General features: G+C 36.4%; 1 protein-coding gene across 3 annotated transcripts in view; it reads right to left on the reverse strand.

Annotated features, from left to right (window-relative positions):
- The window catches only part of VPS50 (VPS50 subunit of EARP/GARPII complex), a gene marked incomplete at its 3' end in the record, with an annotated part of 93,252 nt that overhangs the window by 6,028 nt on the left and 68,864 nt on the right, over positions 1-18,360 (reverse strand). For 2 of the 3 annotated variants that reach the window (XM_082014717.1, XM_082014716.1), the window contains 5 exons: positions 15,868-15,989; positions 12,741-12,821; positions 2,691-2,839; positions 1,515-1,611; positions 1,207-1,365 (listed from right to left, as the gene is read on the reverse strand). In XM_082014717.1, the coding sequence (XP_081870843.1) occupies positions 1,207-1,365; positions 1,515-1,611; positions 2,691-2,839; positions 12,741-12,821; positions 15,868-15,989 (608 nt within the window). Of the gene's footprint in view, positions 1-1,206; positions 1,366-1,514; positions 1,612-2,690; positions 2,840-12,740; positions 12,822-14,867; positions 14,925-15,867; positions 15,990-18,360 lie in introns of all 3 variants that reach the window. The other variant, XM_082014715.1, reaches the window with a different exon arrangement.

Here is an 18,360-nt window from a genome sequence, read left to right on the forward strand (position 1 = left end):
TTTCCCCAATTTATCTGCTTCCACACATACTATGACTGAGTATAGAATTTTGCATGCGTGTGCACATGGCTAAAAGTAGTTGGCTATTACACTAAACATTGTGCTTACATCTGACACTCCCGGAGTCCCTGGTTACACAGTAAATCACTAATTGCTAGCAATAATCTAAAAGCTTCTGTAGCTATATAATGTGAAGACCAGAAACAGTTTTAAATGGTATTAGCCTTGATTGTCCTGAAGCAAATTCATCAGCAGTTGCACACTCACAAAAGGAAAAAGTTCTACAGCAGAGACCAAATGTTGTAAGTACAAACTGGTTTCAAAAACCTGTGGCAGCATAAAGGAGGGTAATCACAAAGATTCAGTCAAATTCAGTGCAATGATACATCCTCTATCAGATTTTCCCTTCTGTGCCTTGATTTTTTTTTTTTTTTAAGCAGAGAACAGCTACAAAGGCGTAATCAAAACTGTTATTCAACATAGATGCATAACTTTTTCTCTGAGACATACTCCAGGTATCTTTAAAATAAAATTTTCAGTTTCTCTGTAAGAATTAGTATAATTCTACCACTGCCAGAACTTCCTTCTAAAGACTTTCAGAAACAACATTTAGGCACATCTAAAAGTATGAGAAAGGAATTCTCCCAAGAACTGGTTCTGTATGCCATAAGACACAGCAACTGTATAACCACTTCTACTGAAAGCAATTAAGAAGTTGGGTGAATAACTTCCCTCCTACCTTCCTTCTCAAATGCGAATTCCTAAATATAGCAACTTCTGATAGTGCATGATCATTATCAGTGTTGGTTTGACCTATAACCTCTATGATATATCTCAAACACAACTGATAAAATTATGCAGAACAGCAAATAGTCACTGTTAAAGACCCCACAATCTCAGGCCACTGGATTTTCTTCAGTGTTATTCTGTTTACTACACATTTACCTACCACTCAAGACTTAGACATGAAACTCATTAAACGTTTGTGGTCACTCTCACCCACAATGTAGTCAAAAAATCAGCACTGAAAATAATCTGCTAGCAGCAAGAACAATGAAAATTCTGGACAGACTTCTTCATAATAACTTACCATTTGTCAGGATGCTGCATTGCTCTAATCATGCTACTTTAACAGTTTTAGTGAAGTATTACAGTAATTTAATTATTGTATAAACTCTAGCACACCATTTCCCAGAAAGTATTCACCTTTAAAAGAGCATCTACATATATATTGTGTTGTGACATGATTTCCTTCACATCCCATTTCACATTAGCCATGAGAAGCAGCATTTGTTCATAGTCAATGGCCTTAGCAGCTACAATCCAATAAACTGGTTTACGTAGTTCACTGGCAGTTGACACTGTCTGAAACAGAACATAAATAAAATTCAATTCAGTAAATTTCTGACTAATAAGAGCAATATATATAGCTATGATATACAAGTATATGCAACATATTGTACAAGTTTCAAATCTTCCGTTTAAAAATCAGCTGTGAACTACACAATTCTGACCTGAGAATAGAACTGCTGGAGAAAAGGCTTCTTGGCAGGTGGCATCACTGCATCAAGATGAGGCTGAAGAAACTCAAACTGTTCAGCCAGAAATACCCTTTGAAAGCAAGGAAAGTTTTCTGTGAACTAAATGCAATGTTTGGCATGTCTCTGTACAACTTTTACACTACAGTTGACATATTTAGCAATAATGTTAATGTAACCTTGGAAAATTTAAACCTGAGAAGAACCATACCAGTTTCATGCCAGAATATCAACAAGTATTCTCAATTCTGACAATTTTAAAATATGATTGCAAACAAGAAAAGGCTGGAATAGAGAGACTAAGGCTTGAATATCAACAATCATATTTCTATTTTACTCAGGATATACTGTAAAAGTCTGATCCAAAGTCTAGTAAAGTCAGCTGACAAGTGTCCCATAATTTCCATACTGCAGGGCAGTCAGAATTCTGCCAGTCTGAAATCCATGTCAGAATTTCAAAATAACATTCCTAATTCCTTACATCGTAGTCAATCTTTAAAAGACAGAATATGAGATCAGATTCTTTCTCAACATAAGAAATACATTTCTAACTAAGTATAAATGAATACAAAAGAAAATAAGCTCCTTTGAAAATACATTTTAAAAATTAACTTCTAATTTTTAAGCATCATCTTGTGTGGTGGAAAAAAAAGTTCCCATCTGACTCTTAGTATTATTCTGATCACTTTGTAAGAGTTTGGTGTTATTTGCTCATATGATCTCTTCTTCACAGGGAAACTTCCACCCATTGCAAAGAACATTGCAACCCAAGCCAAACCAACATGAACTAAGCAGTTTTGAGTCTCACCATCAGCATTTGAGTACTTAATATAAGGCTTAAATGAACCATACAGATTAAATTAGCCTCTTTATAATTAAACATTTTTCCTGTTAAGATTTGGCCCTGTACCATCACAAATTACTGGACCAGCTGCAGTAAAATTTCACTGCATGTGCTTGCAGGTAGCAAGACCAGACGGTTAGGTCCCACTACCTTTAGTTAAGAAATTACCTCTACCAGTTATATTTAAAATCCCATTCAGAAGGAGGAATTTTTGACCTCTCAAGAACGTTTCGGCTTGTAATCACAATCTCTTCAACAATCTATAGCTTCCAGTGACCACAAAATGCAGTATACAATAAATAACCTACAAGGATTCCGTGGCCACCACTCTCTCTGCCAAACCATACAGCGAACTGCCAGATGTCAAAACTACAAGATGACTGAGGTGTGGGCTTGGCACCTTCTCCTTTCTCTCTTCAGAAGCTGTGAGAGTTCCTGTGGGATCAGCAGAGACCTCCTAAAACAAAGAATTAAACAACTGAAAAACAATGAAAACAGCAAGAATGGCTGAGCAGTTTCAGATGACAGATAAGATGAAAGAATGTTTCTCATTCTAAGATGCAATTTAAATCAAGCCTGACAACCCTAGAGTTTTCTATTTGAACAGTGTGGTGATCAAACAGGTGGAAAAAAGAAAAAAAAAAAAAAATCACATCATGTAGACCACTATCTATCTTGGGGGGGTAAAAAAAACCCAACAAACCAAGACAGAGAACAAACTGCTTTCTATACCTTAACGCCCAACTGCCTACTGGGAGACTAACTTCTCACCCTTTGAGATAGTTTCTTCAATCTGACAGCAACCAAATAAGGAGACAAATCAAAGAAATATTAACTATGCATGGGCTTTATTGCTTATGTGAGCTGCGGTTCACTTAGGTAAAATACAAATCATAAAATCATAGAACAGTTTGGGTTGGAAGGGACCTTTAGAGGTCATCTAGCCCAACCCCTCTACAACGAGCAGGGACATCTGCAACTAGATCAGGTTGCTCAGAGCCCTGTCCCACCTGACCCTTAATGTTTCCAGGGATGGGATATCTACCCATCTCTGGGCAACCTGTGCCAGTTTTTCACCTGTTTTCACCCTCATTGTGAAAAATTTCTAAACAACTTATCATTCCATGAAAACTTCTATCCTGCAGACGTCTTGTAGAAAGCAAGGAACTACTCACAGCACAGGAAGAGAATCTGTAATAGGAAACAAGTTACACCAGTGCCCTGTTGAAAAATTTAAAAAGGCGGGGTGGAGGGGAGACGTGTGGGGGTGTCAGGAAAAGGTGGAGGAGAGAAGGGGGGAAGGGATGGAGGGGGAAGGGGGAAAAAAACCACCTTTACATTTGAAGAACGTAAGCACAAGTTACAGCTAGAAGAGGAATCACAGAAGAAAGAAATTCCCAGAGATATCATATTGGTCTAAGAAGGTATATAAATGGACACCCTCTGAAACTTAGTTATTTGCCAAAACCTTATCAGGACATGAAAACATAAACGTAGTTCTGGCTTTAGATTAATTATTCATACCATGCTTACTGCTTACACAGAGGCTATAAAGGTATGAGTAATGCCACAAAGCAAAGGTAATATAGAACCCAAAGCAGGTGAAAGAAGGTAGGCATGCTATGGCACTGACTTCTTAAATAAGAGCCTTCCACAACCGTGGGATAGAAACTATGGCCAGACATGTGCTACAAGAAATCAGCCTGTTTGTATGGAATTAAAATAAATTTGGACAATAACACAGTGACAAACTAGTGGTAAAAATAATTTCTTCAAATGCAAGATCATGTGTACAACACGTCTGCTGTAAAGCAATGTATGAACACACAATCAATATGATAACAATAACGCTCCATAACATTTATGGTTGGAATAAATTAGCATACTTTGTAAACTGCTGTAAAACTGGACAAAGATGAAGCCAAAAACATGATAATAAATAAAGCAGCTTTGCAGTTCAGTGTTTTGGTTTTTTTCCCAACTGGAGATAGAAACAAATTGAGAAGAAATTGCAGTGAAGCAACTAAAGAATCAGGAGCAGAAGGAAGAAAATAGAATTTAACTGACCACAACAGTCACTAGAAGTTTCTTCTAGGCTTCACAGCAGAGAACAACTGTGAGAAGTGACATGAGATGGAATAATTGCTATGTACGGGTTTTTCAGACAGTTTTGCCTAAGAAGAAAAGGATAGCAGTGAGCACTAGAAACGCTGATGGACCTAAGTGGTGGTTTAACTGTCTAACTCATTCTAAATATCAGGATTGAGACAACAAAGAATATGCAGTGTAGATCTTGAAAAGCCAAGAGAAAAGGCACTGCACAGATGGTCAAGTTAAAAAGGGGAAAATCATTTTATTCTGGGAGCAAAACATCTGACTGATCCGTTGTGGTTATACTGCAGCAATTAAAGGCATGGCAGGCAAAAACTGATTACGTCAAAATGTGTAAGGACATGGTGAGAATTTAAGTGAAAAAAAGATCAAAACTTTGTTGCTATAGACAAAGCAGCATCAAAATGTGTTTACTGCTTGGATGAAAGCCAAGCCAAAAGTGACATTAAGACTATAAGACAACCAGAAAGATAATAGTGCCCAAACTGTTAAAAATGGTTTGAGGTGTGGAGGAACAAGAAAATCAAAAGTGCCACTTTAACTACCTTGGATTTTAGTTGACAATTGCCTCCTGTGATGTGACAGCCCAAGGCAACAGAGAGCTGGATTTGCTAAATCAGAAGGGCTCTTTCAGTTCCACATCTCCTGAAGATGCCAAACACAAACATAAATACAGGCTACAGCAGATGGAACAAAGTGCAGACTGGGAAAGCAAGAGTTTTTGCTATCAAGGGTAACGAAAGTATCTTCAGACTTCTAAAAAAGATTCTGTAGTAGGTTACAGGAGCAGAAAGCGGATAAAGCAGGGAGCCTTGAAGGATCCCTACAGAAATTCTGACATTAAAAACAAAGACTGCTGACTGAGCCATACCATCAACACAACATCTGTAGCACTGAAATATCTCACAGAAATAGATCAATGAGCAGAAGATAAAACTTCTAAAAGAAGCTTATGGTAGATGCTATCAGATACAGTTGCACTGAGCATGGGAATGATTACAAAAGTTAGCCACATCACTACGTTTTTCTGAAACATGAATTTTCTTTGCTCTGATCCCTGTTACATTCAGCCAGATAAATTTGCAATTAAAGTGGCCAGACATTTCACAATATAGTGAAGTTTGCATTCTGCTAAGTCTATCAGAATGGAAAAACAAGCCTGAAGTCCTGGATGTTTGCTAAAACTCATGTAACCTCTTTCAGGCAGCTCTGAAGCTCTAGCTCATCCACAAGTATAGTGCACGTAGGCAACAACATCTAATCATCTAGGCATAACAGTCAATTCTTTAAAAATCTGCCTTCTCTTTTTCTTTTTCATGTCATTCTCAAAAAAAACTATACCAAACAAAAAAATGAGCAGCTTTGAAATGTTTATACATGATAAAAGAACAAAGCTACAGTCCACAAACCAACTTTCTATTGTTAGGGAAGAGTATCAGTGGTAAAGATTTAAGCATCTTTGTTTCTTTCAAACATTAATCATAAAATATATAAACAACAAATATTATAAAGACTTAAATTTATATTTATCTCAAGTCAAAGTTTCCTGTCACTTCAGGAAATACATTTGAAACATTTTTTTTTTCTACCTGCCTGCTTCCCATGAAGGTAAATATCTTGTGAACCTTTATAAATGCCGAAATTGTGTTGCACCTGAAGATACAAAATGTACATCAGATAACTGGCTAAGTCAAAGATACGTTTGGGTTCAATCAGGGAGTCAAACTCTGGTTCAACTATACTGGTCAAACACAGTCTGAGTATTTAATTCTCATGACTTGTTCTAAAAAGCAGATATTGCAAAAGCATGTGGATAGTAAAAAGGAAGCCCAAGGAAACAGCCGGTGTGCCAATCCCCAAGAAAAGCACAAGATCATTCTGAAAGGGTTTCAGTGATGCATGTGTTTTTTCCACCAGCCTTCATTAACAGAAATGATCAGATGACTGAAAGCAGCAATAAAGGGGCAAAACATTCAGGCTGGAAGAGGAAAAAAGGCTGCAGACTATTTAAAGAAATCAGATGTTTTGCAATGGACTGGACTTGTTAAAGTTAACCCTTCCAATAATTTAAGAAAATCTTCAAGACTGCCTCTGTCATCAGAGATTCCCTTTGAGTACCCATGGAGAACAGGTAAAGTCCCATAAAACTGAAAGTGAGGAAAATTATGCCAATCTTAAGAGGAGGAGGAGTTTGAAAGGCATGGAAAAAATCAGACTATCTGAAAAGATTCTAGCAGTCAAACAGTCTACAGCAGCTCTGATGTATTGACATTGTTACCAAGAACCTGATGTGCACTGATGAAGAAAGAAAAGCAGACTGTCTCCAGATGACAGGCTAGCTCCATCATCTCTGTTTATGATAGTTTCTGTAATACCACGAGCATAGAGTACAAGAAAATGAACACTGATCAAAGAAAGCATAACCCCTTTTTGTATTCCAAGACTGTCTGAAAATAGCTCAGCTAACTTCAAGTAATTGCCTATTATACAAGATTTTTTTATTAGAAGAAATGTACAGAAAGCAACAAGTCAGGTTTTTTCCCCTCCTCAAACTTCTACATCCCAATAGTTTTAGGACTTGATGCTGAAAATGACCAGTAAAGCCAACTGTAAAAGCATATTGCATTCAAGGGTAACAGTGCTTTTTGAATATGTTGTAAATGTGCTAAGGTTTAAAAATGGTACTTTTCAAGATTCCTACTATGTCTTAAATTGAAAGATTAGTATTTTTGTGCTGATGGGCACAAAGCTTACGAAGTGGGTAATCTTGACCCAGCCCTTAGGATACTAAATCAGATGTAAACAATGTAACCTACTATCATGATCACACTTCAAGAGAGCAGATCATTAAAAACCAAACAGCAAACCCTCTTTAGAAACACTGCTATTCATTTTCTATTTATTTACAATCCTCTGCCAGTGATACTTTTACAGGATTATGAAGTGCCATGCAAGGTGTCCCCAAGCTTGCCAACACTTACACTGCACGCACTACGCACCGGCCCCAGCGCTGAGTTGATCAGCATTGTTGGTGGGCATGAGGTTTCCCATTTCAAAAGCATGGATCCTCCATGCTCTTTGCCACAAAACAAGCATGTCCCAAACCTCAGTTGAGTCAATCCCACTGACTTTGGTAGCAGACCTTAATAAAACTTGAGTAGAAACTTCTGGGATCTTCGTATTTCATTTACTTCTTCGTGTTCAAAACTAAATGGCGGATTTTTTGCATAAAAAATTACCAAAAGTTAGCAGGTTTATTTACTATCTTGTCTAACCTAATGCAACAAGGCCTCTATCAGGAATCATTGTGTTCTGATAGATGATTGAGAAAATGAGTCATTAACTATGCTTTAAGAAATAAATATCAAATGAGCCCCTACAGTAAAGCATGCCCACTGCCACACCCTTGGGAAGCTGAACCACTATCTTAGAAAAACAAGGCAGCCAATTTGGTCCAGTCACACACATTTTTACTGCAGCATTTTTCTTATCCGAAGGAGGTTCTTATCAGGAGGAGCTGCTGCCAGTTCCCAGGTGCTCAGCTGCGACTCTGCAGACACCTGCACTCTTCTGGGACAAGGAATCAGCCCAAGTTTTGGGTGCCCAGCAAAGAGAGTCTGAAATGACTAAAATGAGATGGCTCAGTGACTGCCCAAAGAGAGACAAAATGATTGTCAAACCCCAGAAAATGTATTCGAAGGAATAAGCTAGAAAATTTCAGTATATCATTCCAGTCTACTTGGGTAATACAGTCAAACAAACAATAAAAGTATGAAGGTTCTAAATGAATAATGTGAGGAAGCAAAACAGCTGCAGAAGTTCTACCATACTTTCAAAGTGCTTGTCATGTCAGAACTTTCTTTGGCATACACAGAGTTCTCTTCCCTTGACAAGCAATTCACACACCTTAAACACTGTCATTATGTATGTTGTACAAATCTTGCCAAGAGAAGAAGAAAAAAACCAATAAATTGGGTTTTTTTTTATTCAGCCTTTTTTTTTTTTCTTTGAAGGAGCAGGAGACGAAGCAACGATTCTAAAGGTTGCAGAAATTATCTTCAGACAAACAAAACCTCACCAAGAATCATAGCTCACAGCTACCATTTCAGTGAGGAGCTTAGCTGTGCCTTTTAGGAGCAGCATCCTGTGCTAGGCACTGCCACGTCAAGTAACAACTTCCACAGCCTGGACACTCCAGAGCTTGCCACTGGTATGCAGACCCAGGACGTAACAGGGTACATGTCCACACTACGTAATGCAGAAATGTGCTGTGACAGTTTCTTTCCACTAATATGACCATCAATACTGTTGCAAAAACACATTCCTGTAAGAAATGACAAACACAAGGAACAAGTATGTGTAGGTATCTCTACATACCCCGCTCAGGGAAACTGTCAGTGAGGAGATGCAGGCAGCTCAGAAACTTATTTTGATGTATTTAGCCTAATCAAAACTGCAGCTTAACATTATAGTGAGGCTGAAACAACAGCACTTCTTCCTCCCCTTTTCACTCTTTGTTTTTCCCTTTTAATACATCCTGCTGGTATGAATGAAACACAGCTTGTAGAGAGCTATTTCTGGAGGATGCAAATTATTATCTCTGAAGCTGCTGCATAGCAGAAATCTGTACTGAAGCTATTTTGTACTAGCTGTGTGGAAAGGCTTGAATATGAAGTTCAGATACACATATGAAGTTCAGTACAATGTAGCCAAATTTCTGGAAGTCATATTGTTCTCTTACCTCTCAGAAATGAAACTGCACCCTAACTTACTTTAAAAGCAAATACTCAAAGTGTTTGTGTTTTTTATACTTCTGCATTAGCCTACAAGTATTTTGTTAAGACAAAGACAAGAACCTTAGACAGAAAACTGGTTACTCAATCACTGTAAGCTCCCAGCACACTTCCACACAACTTATAATAAGAAAGCAAATAAAGACAGTTTCACTGATCAGTAGGCCCCTTTATATTTACTTTTAAATAAACCAATTTCATTTATATATCAAAAGAAATTTCAGATCATACTTAAATCCGTATCAACAGCAGTGCAGAGATTAACAAAAGCCATAACTGGACAAAACTTCGTTATTGGTATATTTATAACAATCTGAAATAGGAAGCATATTTAAAGTAGTAGTGCCTAAAGAACATGCTTGCTCAGTCTTGTAAAGAGTTAAGACCCTTCACAATTGTCATTTTTATTACATCATACAAAACATTAAAATTACAAACATGTTTTTCTATCATAAATATGAGGAGAAAGGGCACTTCTAGTTCCAACTGAAGTTGTAAAGTTGTTTGGTGGTTATTGTTTGGGGTTTTTTGTTTGCTATAATGTTTATTATTAAATCAGTGTAGGAGCAGCATACAGGCAGTGAAAAACACATATCACAGCTGAGGTGTCACATTATTGCCGTGTGGTGAAGATAAGATGACTGAACACATGTTCATATCTCAGCTATTTCCTGTTCACAGTCTAAAACATTAATCTAAACTACAGGTGGACTCGCTGCAGTTTCTAAAGTACAGTTGGCTTTGCTATGAAGTATTAGATCGTGCAACAGTGCAGAAGTGATTCAGCTATAGCTGAGTACAGCTGAGAGGGGACAAGGACCCTCCAGCAGAAGCAGATTGTATCTGATGCATGAGGAAGGATGCAGAGAAGAGGAGAGGAAGCACTTTAATTGCTGCAGCCCTTTTGCTCAGTGGCCATGAGTCAGAAACCCAATTCTTGTCTCTTGGTGGTCCAGATGAAAACCAGGGTAGTACTTAGTTCTCAAGTACAGTTAGTATACTCTAAGTACAGTATATATAAAAAGGCCAGACACTTCTTGCACTGTAGGGAAGTATAAACTTAGAATAGAGTGACAGGGAATGCTTCCAATCGACCTCCATACTCTTCATACTGAAGATGCTACAAAGATGCAAGAAAGAACATTAAGGCCAGCTCAGCTTTGCCTTGCCAGAAGTGGAACCCCCCTTCCACTTTGCTTCTTCCTTCACAAAGGAAGCTTAAAATGCAGCTGAACAATAATAATAGTACTATCCTAAAAAGGTATCTGATATAAACTAGATAGTATTAATTCAATCCCAAACAGAGACTACAGAAAGTCTACAAAAAGCAGGGGGAGATAGCCTCTAAACCCTCCAATTATTCCTCTAAGTCCTGACAATAAATATAGAGTAACTAGGCCTTCATCCACTCGGTATCTCAAAAAAGGAATGAACAAAATCCCAAGAGGAAAGCTAAGAATGATCCAGTCGAAATTACTAAAGTCTTGACATAGGTCATAGAGCTCAACCTCCACAGGCACTGACTGGTAAGAGGAATTATACTGATCTACATGCAGTTCTGGCAGAGCCTTAGTCTCAGATTCAGAGCTATCAGATTCAGACTATGAAAATAAAATACTGAAAGATGCTGCCATCAGCAATTGAAATGAGACAGAAATTACAGCCCTTAATAAAGTTACCATGAATCAAAGACAAAGCAGAAACACAAAATTCCCAACAGGCCATGACACTGAACCCCACAACACAAACATGAATATTTTCAGAAAGCAATTTACAATACTCTAAGATCAAAGAGGAGAATTTTGAGAACAGCCCAGAACAAATCACACAATCATGTGAAATACCCATTTTATGACACAGTAGAGATTAATCTTGACTTTCATAAAGTCTTAAAAATAAGTAAACAATAAAAATATCCAGAAGAATTTTTCTTCCTCGTGAATCAAGAAGTGAAAAATTCCCATTTACAGCATAAGACCAACAGAAGTTCATAAAATATTAATTAACTTCATGGAATGCCTTTCAGTTAATAGCAGTTAGCTAAGATCTCTTCCTCCTTTCACACCTTCTGGAAACATAGCTACTAATTTCAATTGACACTAACATTACCTGTAACAGCACTGTTAAATGACCGAAGAAGAAAAAGAAGTGCTGTTATTTTTCCGATGTACTGCTAGACATTTTTTTTTTTTTTTTTAATTATTTTGACTGATAAAAAATTCAAGGCTGTAAAGCACTGTCGGGAACTATGACTACAGAGGAATTTTAAAAAATTCATTCCATAACTTGCCATTTTTCCACAATCTTTAACTGATTCCTTTGCAAGACCTTCCTAGAATTCATTTTTCTTTCTGAATACACTGCCTTAGAGATGAATATCAATATAACTAGCCTTTTTCTGTTTTATAGAGGCCTGGGGTTATTAGTTATCTTATGCTCCCTCTACTGACTCTGTAAGAAATGGCTCCAAAACCCTTTAAGAAGCTTCTCTGAAAGAACAGTTTAGGAATTCTTGAACACTGAATTAAATTCAAGGAATTAAAAAGGCATAAAGTACAATTCTGTGGAATACCAAATCCTTCTGAAAGGCAGGGTAGAGCATCTGTCTTCTACTTCCTTCTAAGGCAGAAGCCTTAGAAAATAAATCCTTTCTGCAGCATCCACAGTATTAATTACTATACAAGCCATTTATGATACTCTCTTAGGAAATTTCTCCATAATGTTTCAAGGGTTTTATATTTAGGTAGAAAAAGAGAACTTCAAATTTCCATTTTTGCATAGCTCTCAGCAATATTTCTTTATAAACTCTGCTGCTCGCTTGACCCACAAAACCTACCTGAAATTTCCTGTTTACCCTTTGTAATGTGATGTGAAGGACAGTAATCTACTACCAGTGTGACAAGAGCACCATACTTTTCACATTTTGAAAATAACTCATGAAGTGGCTGATGGAATATAATCCATAAAATACATCAGTGAAAGTTCCCCACAATTCAGAAATAACTTAACCAAGGACTTGTACACTACTTCTATTAATCTTGTAAGGTAAATGATCTTCAGGATGGCTTACTGTTTTGCTATTCTTTTACTGAAGAAAAATGAGCCATCTATTGTGTTGTTTTGTTGGGTTTTTTTCATAAAACATCTCATTTAATAAGGATAATACCAGAATGTCTGTGTCTATTACATGAATTCTATTACAAGATTTAAATACAATATTTTGTTGTAGCATCTAGCAAAACCTATTAAACTACTTTTGCTGTATATCAGAAACAAGTGATTTCATACAATAATGAAATATATATCATGATATGCCACGAAACTAAGACTTTGTCATTATAGACACTGAATATGAAGAAAGATAAAAATCAGAAAGCCACGATGAACTACAATTCCTAAATTTCCTACACAGACCTCTATTCCACTGAGCATTAACAAAATCCAGGTACTTACCAGATCAATTAGACTCTCCTGGATTCTGTTCAGTGTGGTGCGTAATCTGCTGCTACTGAGGCCCAGTCCTGTTGATTCAAACTGGAAGAAATACATTCTATTTAAGTTGGGAAAGGAAACCCCACTGATTTAAACTTTATAGCAATACAGCAAAACTTCAATTTGTAAACACTAGCTACAATTTACCTACATTCAAGTTTTAGTACATAATCAAATACAAAATAAACGAACACAGCACTGGTGTGAAGAATGACCTGAGTACCTTTCATGAAGATGACAGCTTACCATTCATACCAAGAAACAACCAGTATCCTTTACTGTTATGACACTGTATTTGGGCGTGGGACTCTAGATTCCCCCTTTTGGGAGACCAGCCCAGAATGGTGCACCACCACGCCCCCACTGAGACTTACATGCACACCATACCCAAGCCAAGTGGTCTTGACTTCTCTCTCAAGCTATAAAATTTCTTGTAATTCCTTATTAAATATCTAACTCGCCTATGTAAAATTATATCCATTGATCTTTATAATACAGTCATTATTACTTAATGCTTATGAAGATCTACCTGAGAAATGTGCCATCTTCATGTTCATGGCTCAGAAGTATTATGGGGCAGATGTTCAGCTGGGAACTGAACAATAAATCAATATAGCTACACTGATTTCCTGGTAAATGCAATGCATTATACCAGCTGAGTGAGTGAGTCAACACACATAATTATTGTAGCTACTTATCTTCTACTTTCAATTAAAAGAACACAAAAAAAGCTAATACAACAAAGGAAGTGGAAATGGGACAGCTAAGAAACACACATCTATGTTAAGGATCTGGAAGTATTTGAATACAGTTCTGGTATGTGATTCACACCAAAAAGCAATTTACTGAACAATATTTAGAGTACTGTTGTACACTGAATTATTAGACTTCCTGTCAGTGCACTGAAATACAATATGGTGTAATTTAAGTCTGCATGTACTGCATCTAATATTTCTGACTTAAGTTGTCCATCTGCCCCAATCCTCCTAAATATTCAATGAAAATTTAAATCTGAGCTGAATTCTCACAAGGACAGAACCTCATGACTTCACATAGAACACATCACTCATCAGTATAACTGCTTTGCTTCATGGAAGTTTCTGTTATTTCTAATTGCAGAATGGTAGATATTTAAATTCCACGAATTGATGAGCTATTAAGGTTAGTAAGCAGAGCATTAGACAATCTACAATTGTATAAAATAAATATAAAATATAAAATAATTTTACTCATCAACAATTCTACATAACCACTTATAGTTAACAAAAACAAACAAACAAAATGTTTTCTGTAAGAATGGCCATTGGTTTACAAATGATTATGTCTTATAAAAAAATTTAAACTCACCTCAAATTTATTCTGCTAAGGAAGACTATTCTATGGCATGTTCATGAAAGTCTTACACATTAGTGAGTAGACATTAAACATAGGCATTTTCTTGTAATATCATATTAGGTTGCTCCATAATTTGAGATCGGGGGAAAGGCAGCCTTAACTTGTATCCCAGAAATTAAAAAGCTTTTGAAAGAGCAATTCCGGTTACAATGCTGTGCAACTTTTGGCAGTGACAAAAGCCAAATATTGACTACATAGGATAATCATTGTAAAGAGTTCTGGAAAGAGCAATGACTTCACATCATGACTGGATATAGAAGCCAACATGTATATTTTAAATCCTTGGTTTTCACTGAACTGGCAATGAACTCTGTACAATTAATCACTCTCCTTATGTGTGTACTAACTCACACATACAACATAAGCACAATATTCACAAAGAATGTCAACCATTTGAGAAAGTTATATTACCAACCTACTTTTAAGAATCCCATTTGATGCTATTTTGTAAATAAAATAAACCAGGAACACTCTCAGTGGTCTAAATCACATACCATCACCCATCTCGACTTTCTAAAGGTTTGTAAACACTATGGAGAGTGAGGACATTTAAGCAGCATTACAAGAGGGTTTATTACATTCATAGACCCTTTGTAAGCATTACGTTTTCCATGGAAAATCATCTGTTAAAACAAAAATTAGGCACACTACAAAAACATCACAATTTTACCACCCGTCTGCTATAATGTTTACCTGCCTAGCACTGTGCTGTTCTCTGTTAGAAGTAGAGAGTGAGGAACTCGGTATGGGCTTTAAAAACACAAAATGGGAGGTACAAAAAAATAAAAATAAATGCAACACAATGTGAATATTAGGGCAGCTGACTAAGCCAATGGAAATCAATTATCTTAACAAAAACAAAAAACACCCAAACAAAACCACCCATCTTCTAAACACAAACAAATTGCAAATACATTTGTCCTGCCAAAGAGAACAGTTCAAAACCATTTAGAACCATATGCTGAATCTGAAAATCCATTACAATTTGCCAACAGATGATGATGAATTTGGAACCCCACAATATTATTACTTGTGGAGTAATTTAGGGGCCAAGAGAGGAGAAAATTGTTTTTACACGCAGCTTTACATAATTGCTTTAAGACAATTCTTTGAAAGTTGATCTATGTTATGTACAGACATTGCCAACCAGTATTTATTTCAACTACAAGATCACTGAAAAAAAAATGTTTTCATAAATGCAATTAGACAGAAGAATACTAGATCTGAAAAAGTGTATTTCAATCCTCTTAAACCTGAATTACTACTTAACTTTTATGCCCCACTTCTCTTCTTCCTTTTGCTATTCTTATCTCAGTTAGAGAAACACATATAAAAATATTAAATCAATGCATACTCTATAGGCTTCAACCAACCACCTTCCTTCTGCAGACTGGTCCTTTGTTCCCCACTTTCTGCCACTACTTTTAAGTATTTTGTGTTGTCTATTCTCCCTTTCAAAATACTGCTGGAAAAAAAGAGTACAGTATCTGTTCAAAACATAATAGTATTCATGTCGCAGAGGAAATTATGTTCCCAGTGCTTATTCCCCTTACTGCTGATTTAATCAGCTTTTTCTTACTCCTGCACTGAAACCCATTCTGTTGCCACTAATTTTTCTGGGAATTACATATTAAGTAGTATTCTCATTCTGTGTGTACAGTGATACTTGGAAATTAATAATGTTTCTACCTACCGCATCATGTCGGCCAAAAAATGTATAGACTGCATACAGATAGTAATCGAAGAGCTGGGACATGAAGTGGATCACATCAAATGCAATTGGTTTCAGAATATTCATCATCTGCATATATTTCCCTTAAAAATAAAATACAGAAGATCAGTTTCCTCAGCATAAGTGCTACAAAGACAGCGCTGAGTTTGACAAACTCAAAACCAGCCACAAGTTTATTATTTATCCTTGAATATTGACTAAGAAAAACTTAGTAATATTTTAGAGACTGGGATGTTTAAAAACAAAGCTAAATATGATGATTAAGACATCACAAATGCCTCAAGACTTCTCCAAATGTGGATGTTAACCCATACCAAAATGTCTTGAATCATTCTTGGCCTTCTGGTACCAAATTCAGAATATACAACTTTCTGGTTCCTCTACAAGTTTCAGCTTCATTTAGTCTAAAAATAATAATCCCCTAAAGTACTCTCTAGCAAATGATATATAGAGCCACTGAAGATTTTATGCATTAGTGTGTGTTTATATACGCACATATGGATATTTTTCAAGCAATAGAAAAGCATAGTGTAAAAATTATATGCCCAAGATTGGATTTCATCCAACAACTCTAGGAATAATGTTTCACATCAGTGACATGGCATTTCCTGCTCTCCTCCCTTTTTATCTTTGGGTAAGAAAGCCAAATAGCTTTAAGATGTATGTTTGAAGTATTTCTAGGGGGACAGACTGACAGAAAAGGAGGATGCTGGGATCCTGGTACATCCAGGGAGAAGAATAACTCCTTCTCTTCCTTCCTGTTCTCTGTTGTTGTGCATTTGACTTGGGGAAAATAAAAATTTTAAATATTTTTAAAAACCTCATGACTTCCATCTGTATGTTAGCTGGGTCAAATTGATCATAAAATTTGGACTCAAAGAAATTTTTCCCTACAGGTCTAGTTTACAGGGCCTATAGCTTTTCGTTATTTTGTTTTCTGGCACCAGGGCATGACTCTTCTCATAAACTCATACAAGAAACGTACTTAATGAAAAACCCAATATTGAAGATACCTTACATTTCCTGCTGGCTAGCTCAAGAATTACATACTGCTTGCCCTATTAGCATTTTAAAAACATAAAGAATATATAACAAGCTTATAATAACAGATGGCAATTTTTGAACCAAAAAATAAATGTAGTCCACCCAGCATGTAGGATATAGCAGATCATTTAACAAATTGTCATTTCCCAGACATGTTTTAATGTGACAGGTTAGAAAAAATTACATGACAGTGCTAAAATAATTTCTTTTTCCTCTAGTCAGCAACACTATTTTTCAAGTTAGTGCTCTGCTCAGCAAAGTAATTTACTAATGGATACAGAAAATGTTGTTTAATGCAGAGAAACTGAGTAACAAAGAAACAAAACTAACTATTGGTACTGGGAGAGTTATTTGAATTTTTTTAAGCAATTACTTGTGTAGGTCAGTAAAGATAACATTAATTTGACAAATACGTGATACAGCTACATACATAGTAATATGATATAGCAGTATGGTAAGAATCAAGCAATAACCTAACACTGCTACTTTCCAGGTTTCTATCCAGCTGAGAATCCCTCCTTGAATACTATGCATCTGTGGCCCCGTGTGCTAACACACACAAGCATATATTTTGTTATTTTTAGATATTTGACACAGGTTGTAATACTTACTATTTGGCAGTTTATCCCAATTGTTAATTCTATGCTTAATTATCAATGTCTTGATCTACAGCATTATGAACAAACTGAAAAGTAGACTTAAAAAAATTCTATTTGCCCCTTTACACACATTTGGTAAAGGGTGGTACCCTGATCAAAGCAGCTGTCACCTCCGTATGTGCTATCGGAGTATTCTGTATTGCCACAGGCTGATTTTTTACACTTGCCCTGTGATAAACACATTTTTCAACTTGCCTGTAACCCATACACGATATAAGGGTGATGTGTCACATTTTGGACAGTTAGATTTCCAAATATCTGTGCAGTTGGCATGAATATTCAAGGTAATCTCTTGGGCAGTATCTTATGCTTTTCCAAAGGGCTATATACTACATGCTGCTCAAGTATTGTCCCTATAAAAATCTTCTGATGCCAAGAACATTTCTCTGTTACTACATCACTCAGCATCTTGACACAAGAAGTGTTCCAAGAACATTTCCTCCTAGTTGCTCTAACAGGACGCCAACTTTTTTACTTCTATACGTTGTTACCTAGTTGCACTAAAGTTCCAATTTTGAGGGAAAAGGGGTGTATGAGAACATTTCCAAACAGCACTAACAGCCCAAACCCATGCCATGCTAGAAACTTCCAGAAATATTTGAAAACACCACTTAAAGTTTCAACAGCTCAAAGTAGCTTGACTTTCTAGAGGCTCTCCGTTAACAGCTAAAACTGCTGAACATTTGCCAGGTTTCTTTTGAAGTATTATTTCCAACATTTATTTTGTCCTTAAAGATAATAAATAGACAGT

Source organism: Phaethon aethereus (assembly GCF_964289735.1).
Source record: "Phaethon aethereus genome assembly, chromosome: 2".
Classification (NCBI taxonomy): Eukaryota; Metazoa; Chordata; class Aves; order Phaethontiformes; family Phaethontidae; genus Phaethon; species Phaethon aethereus.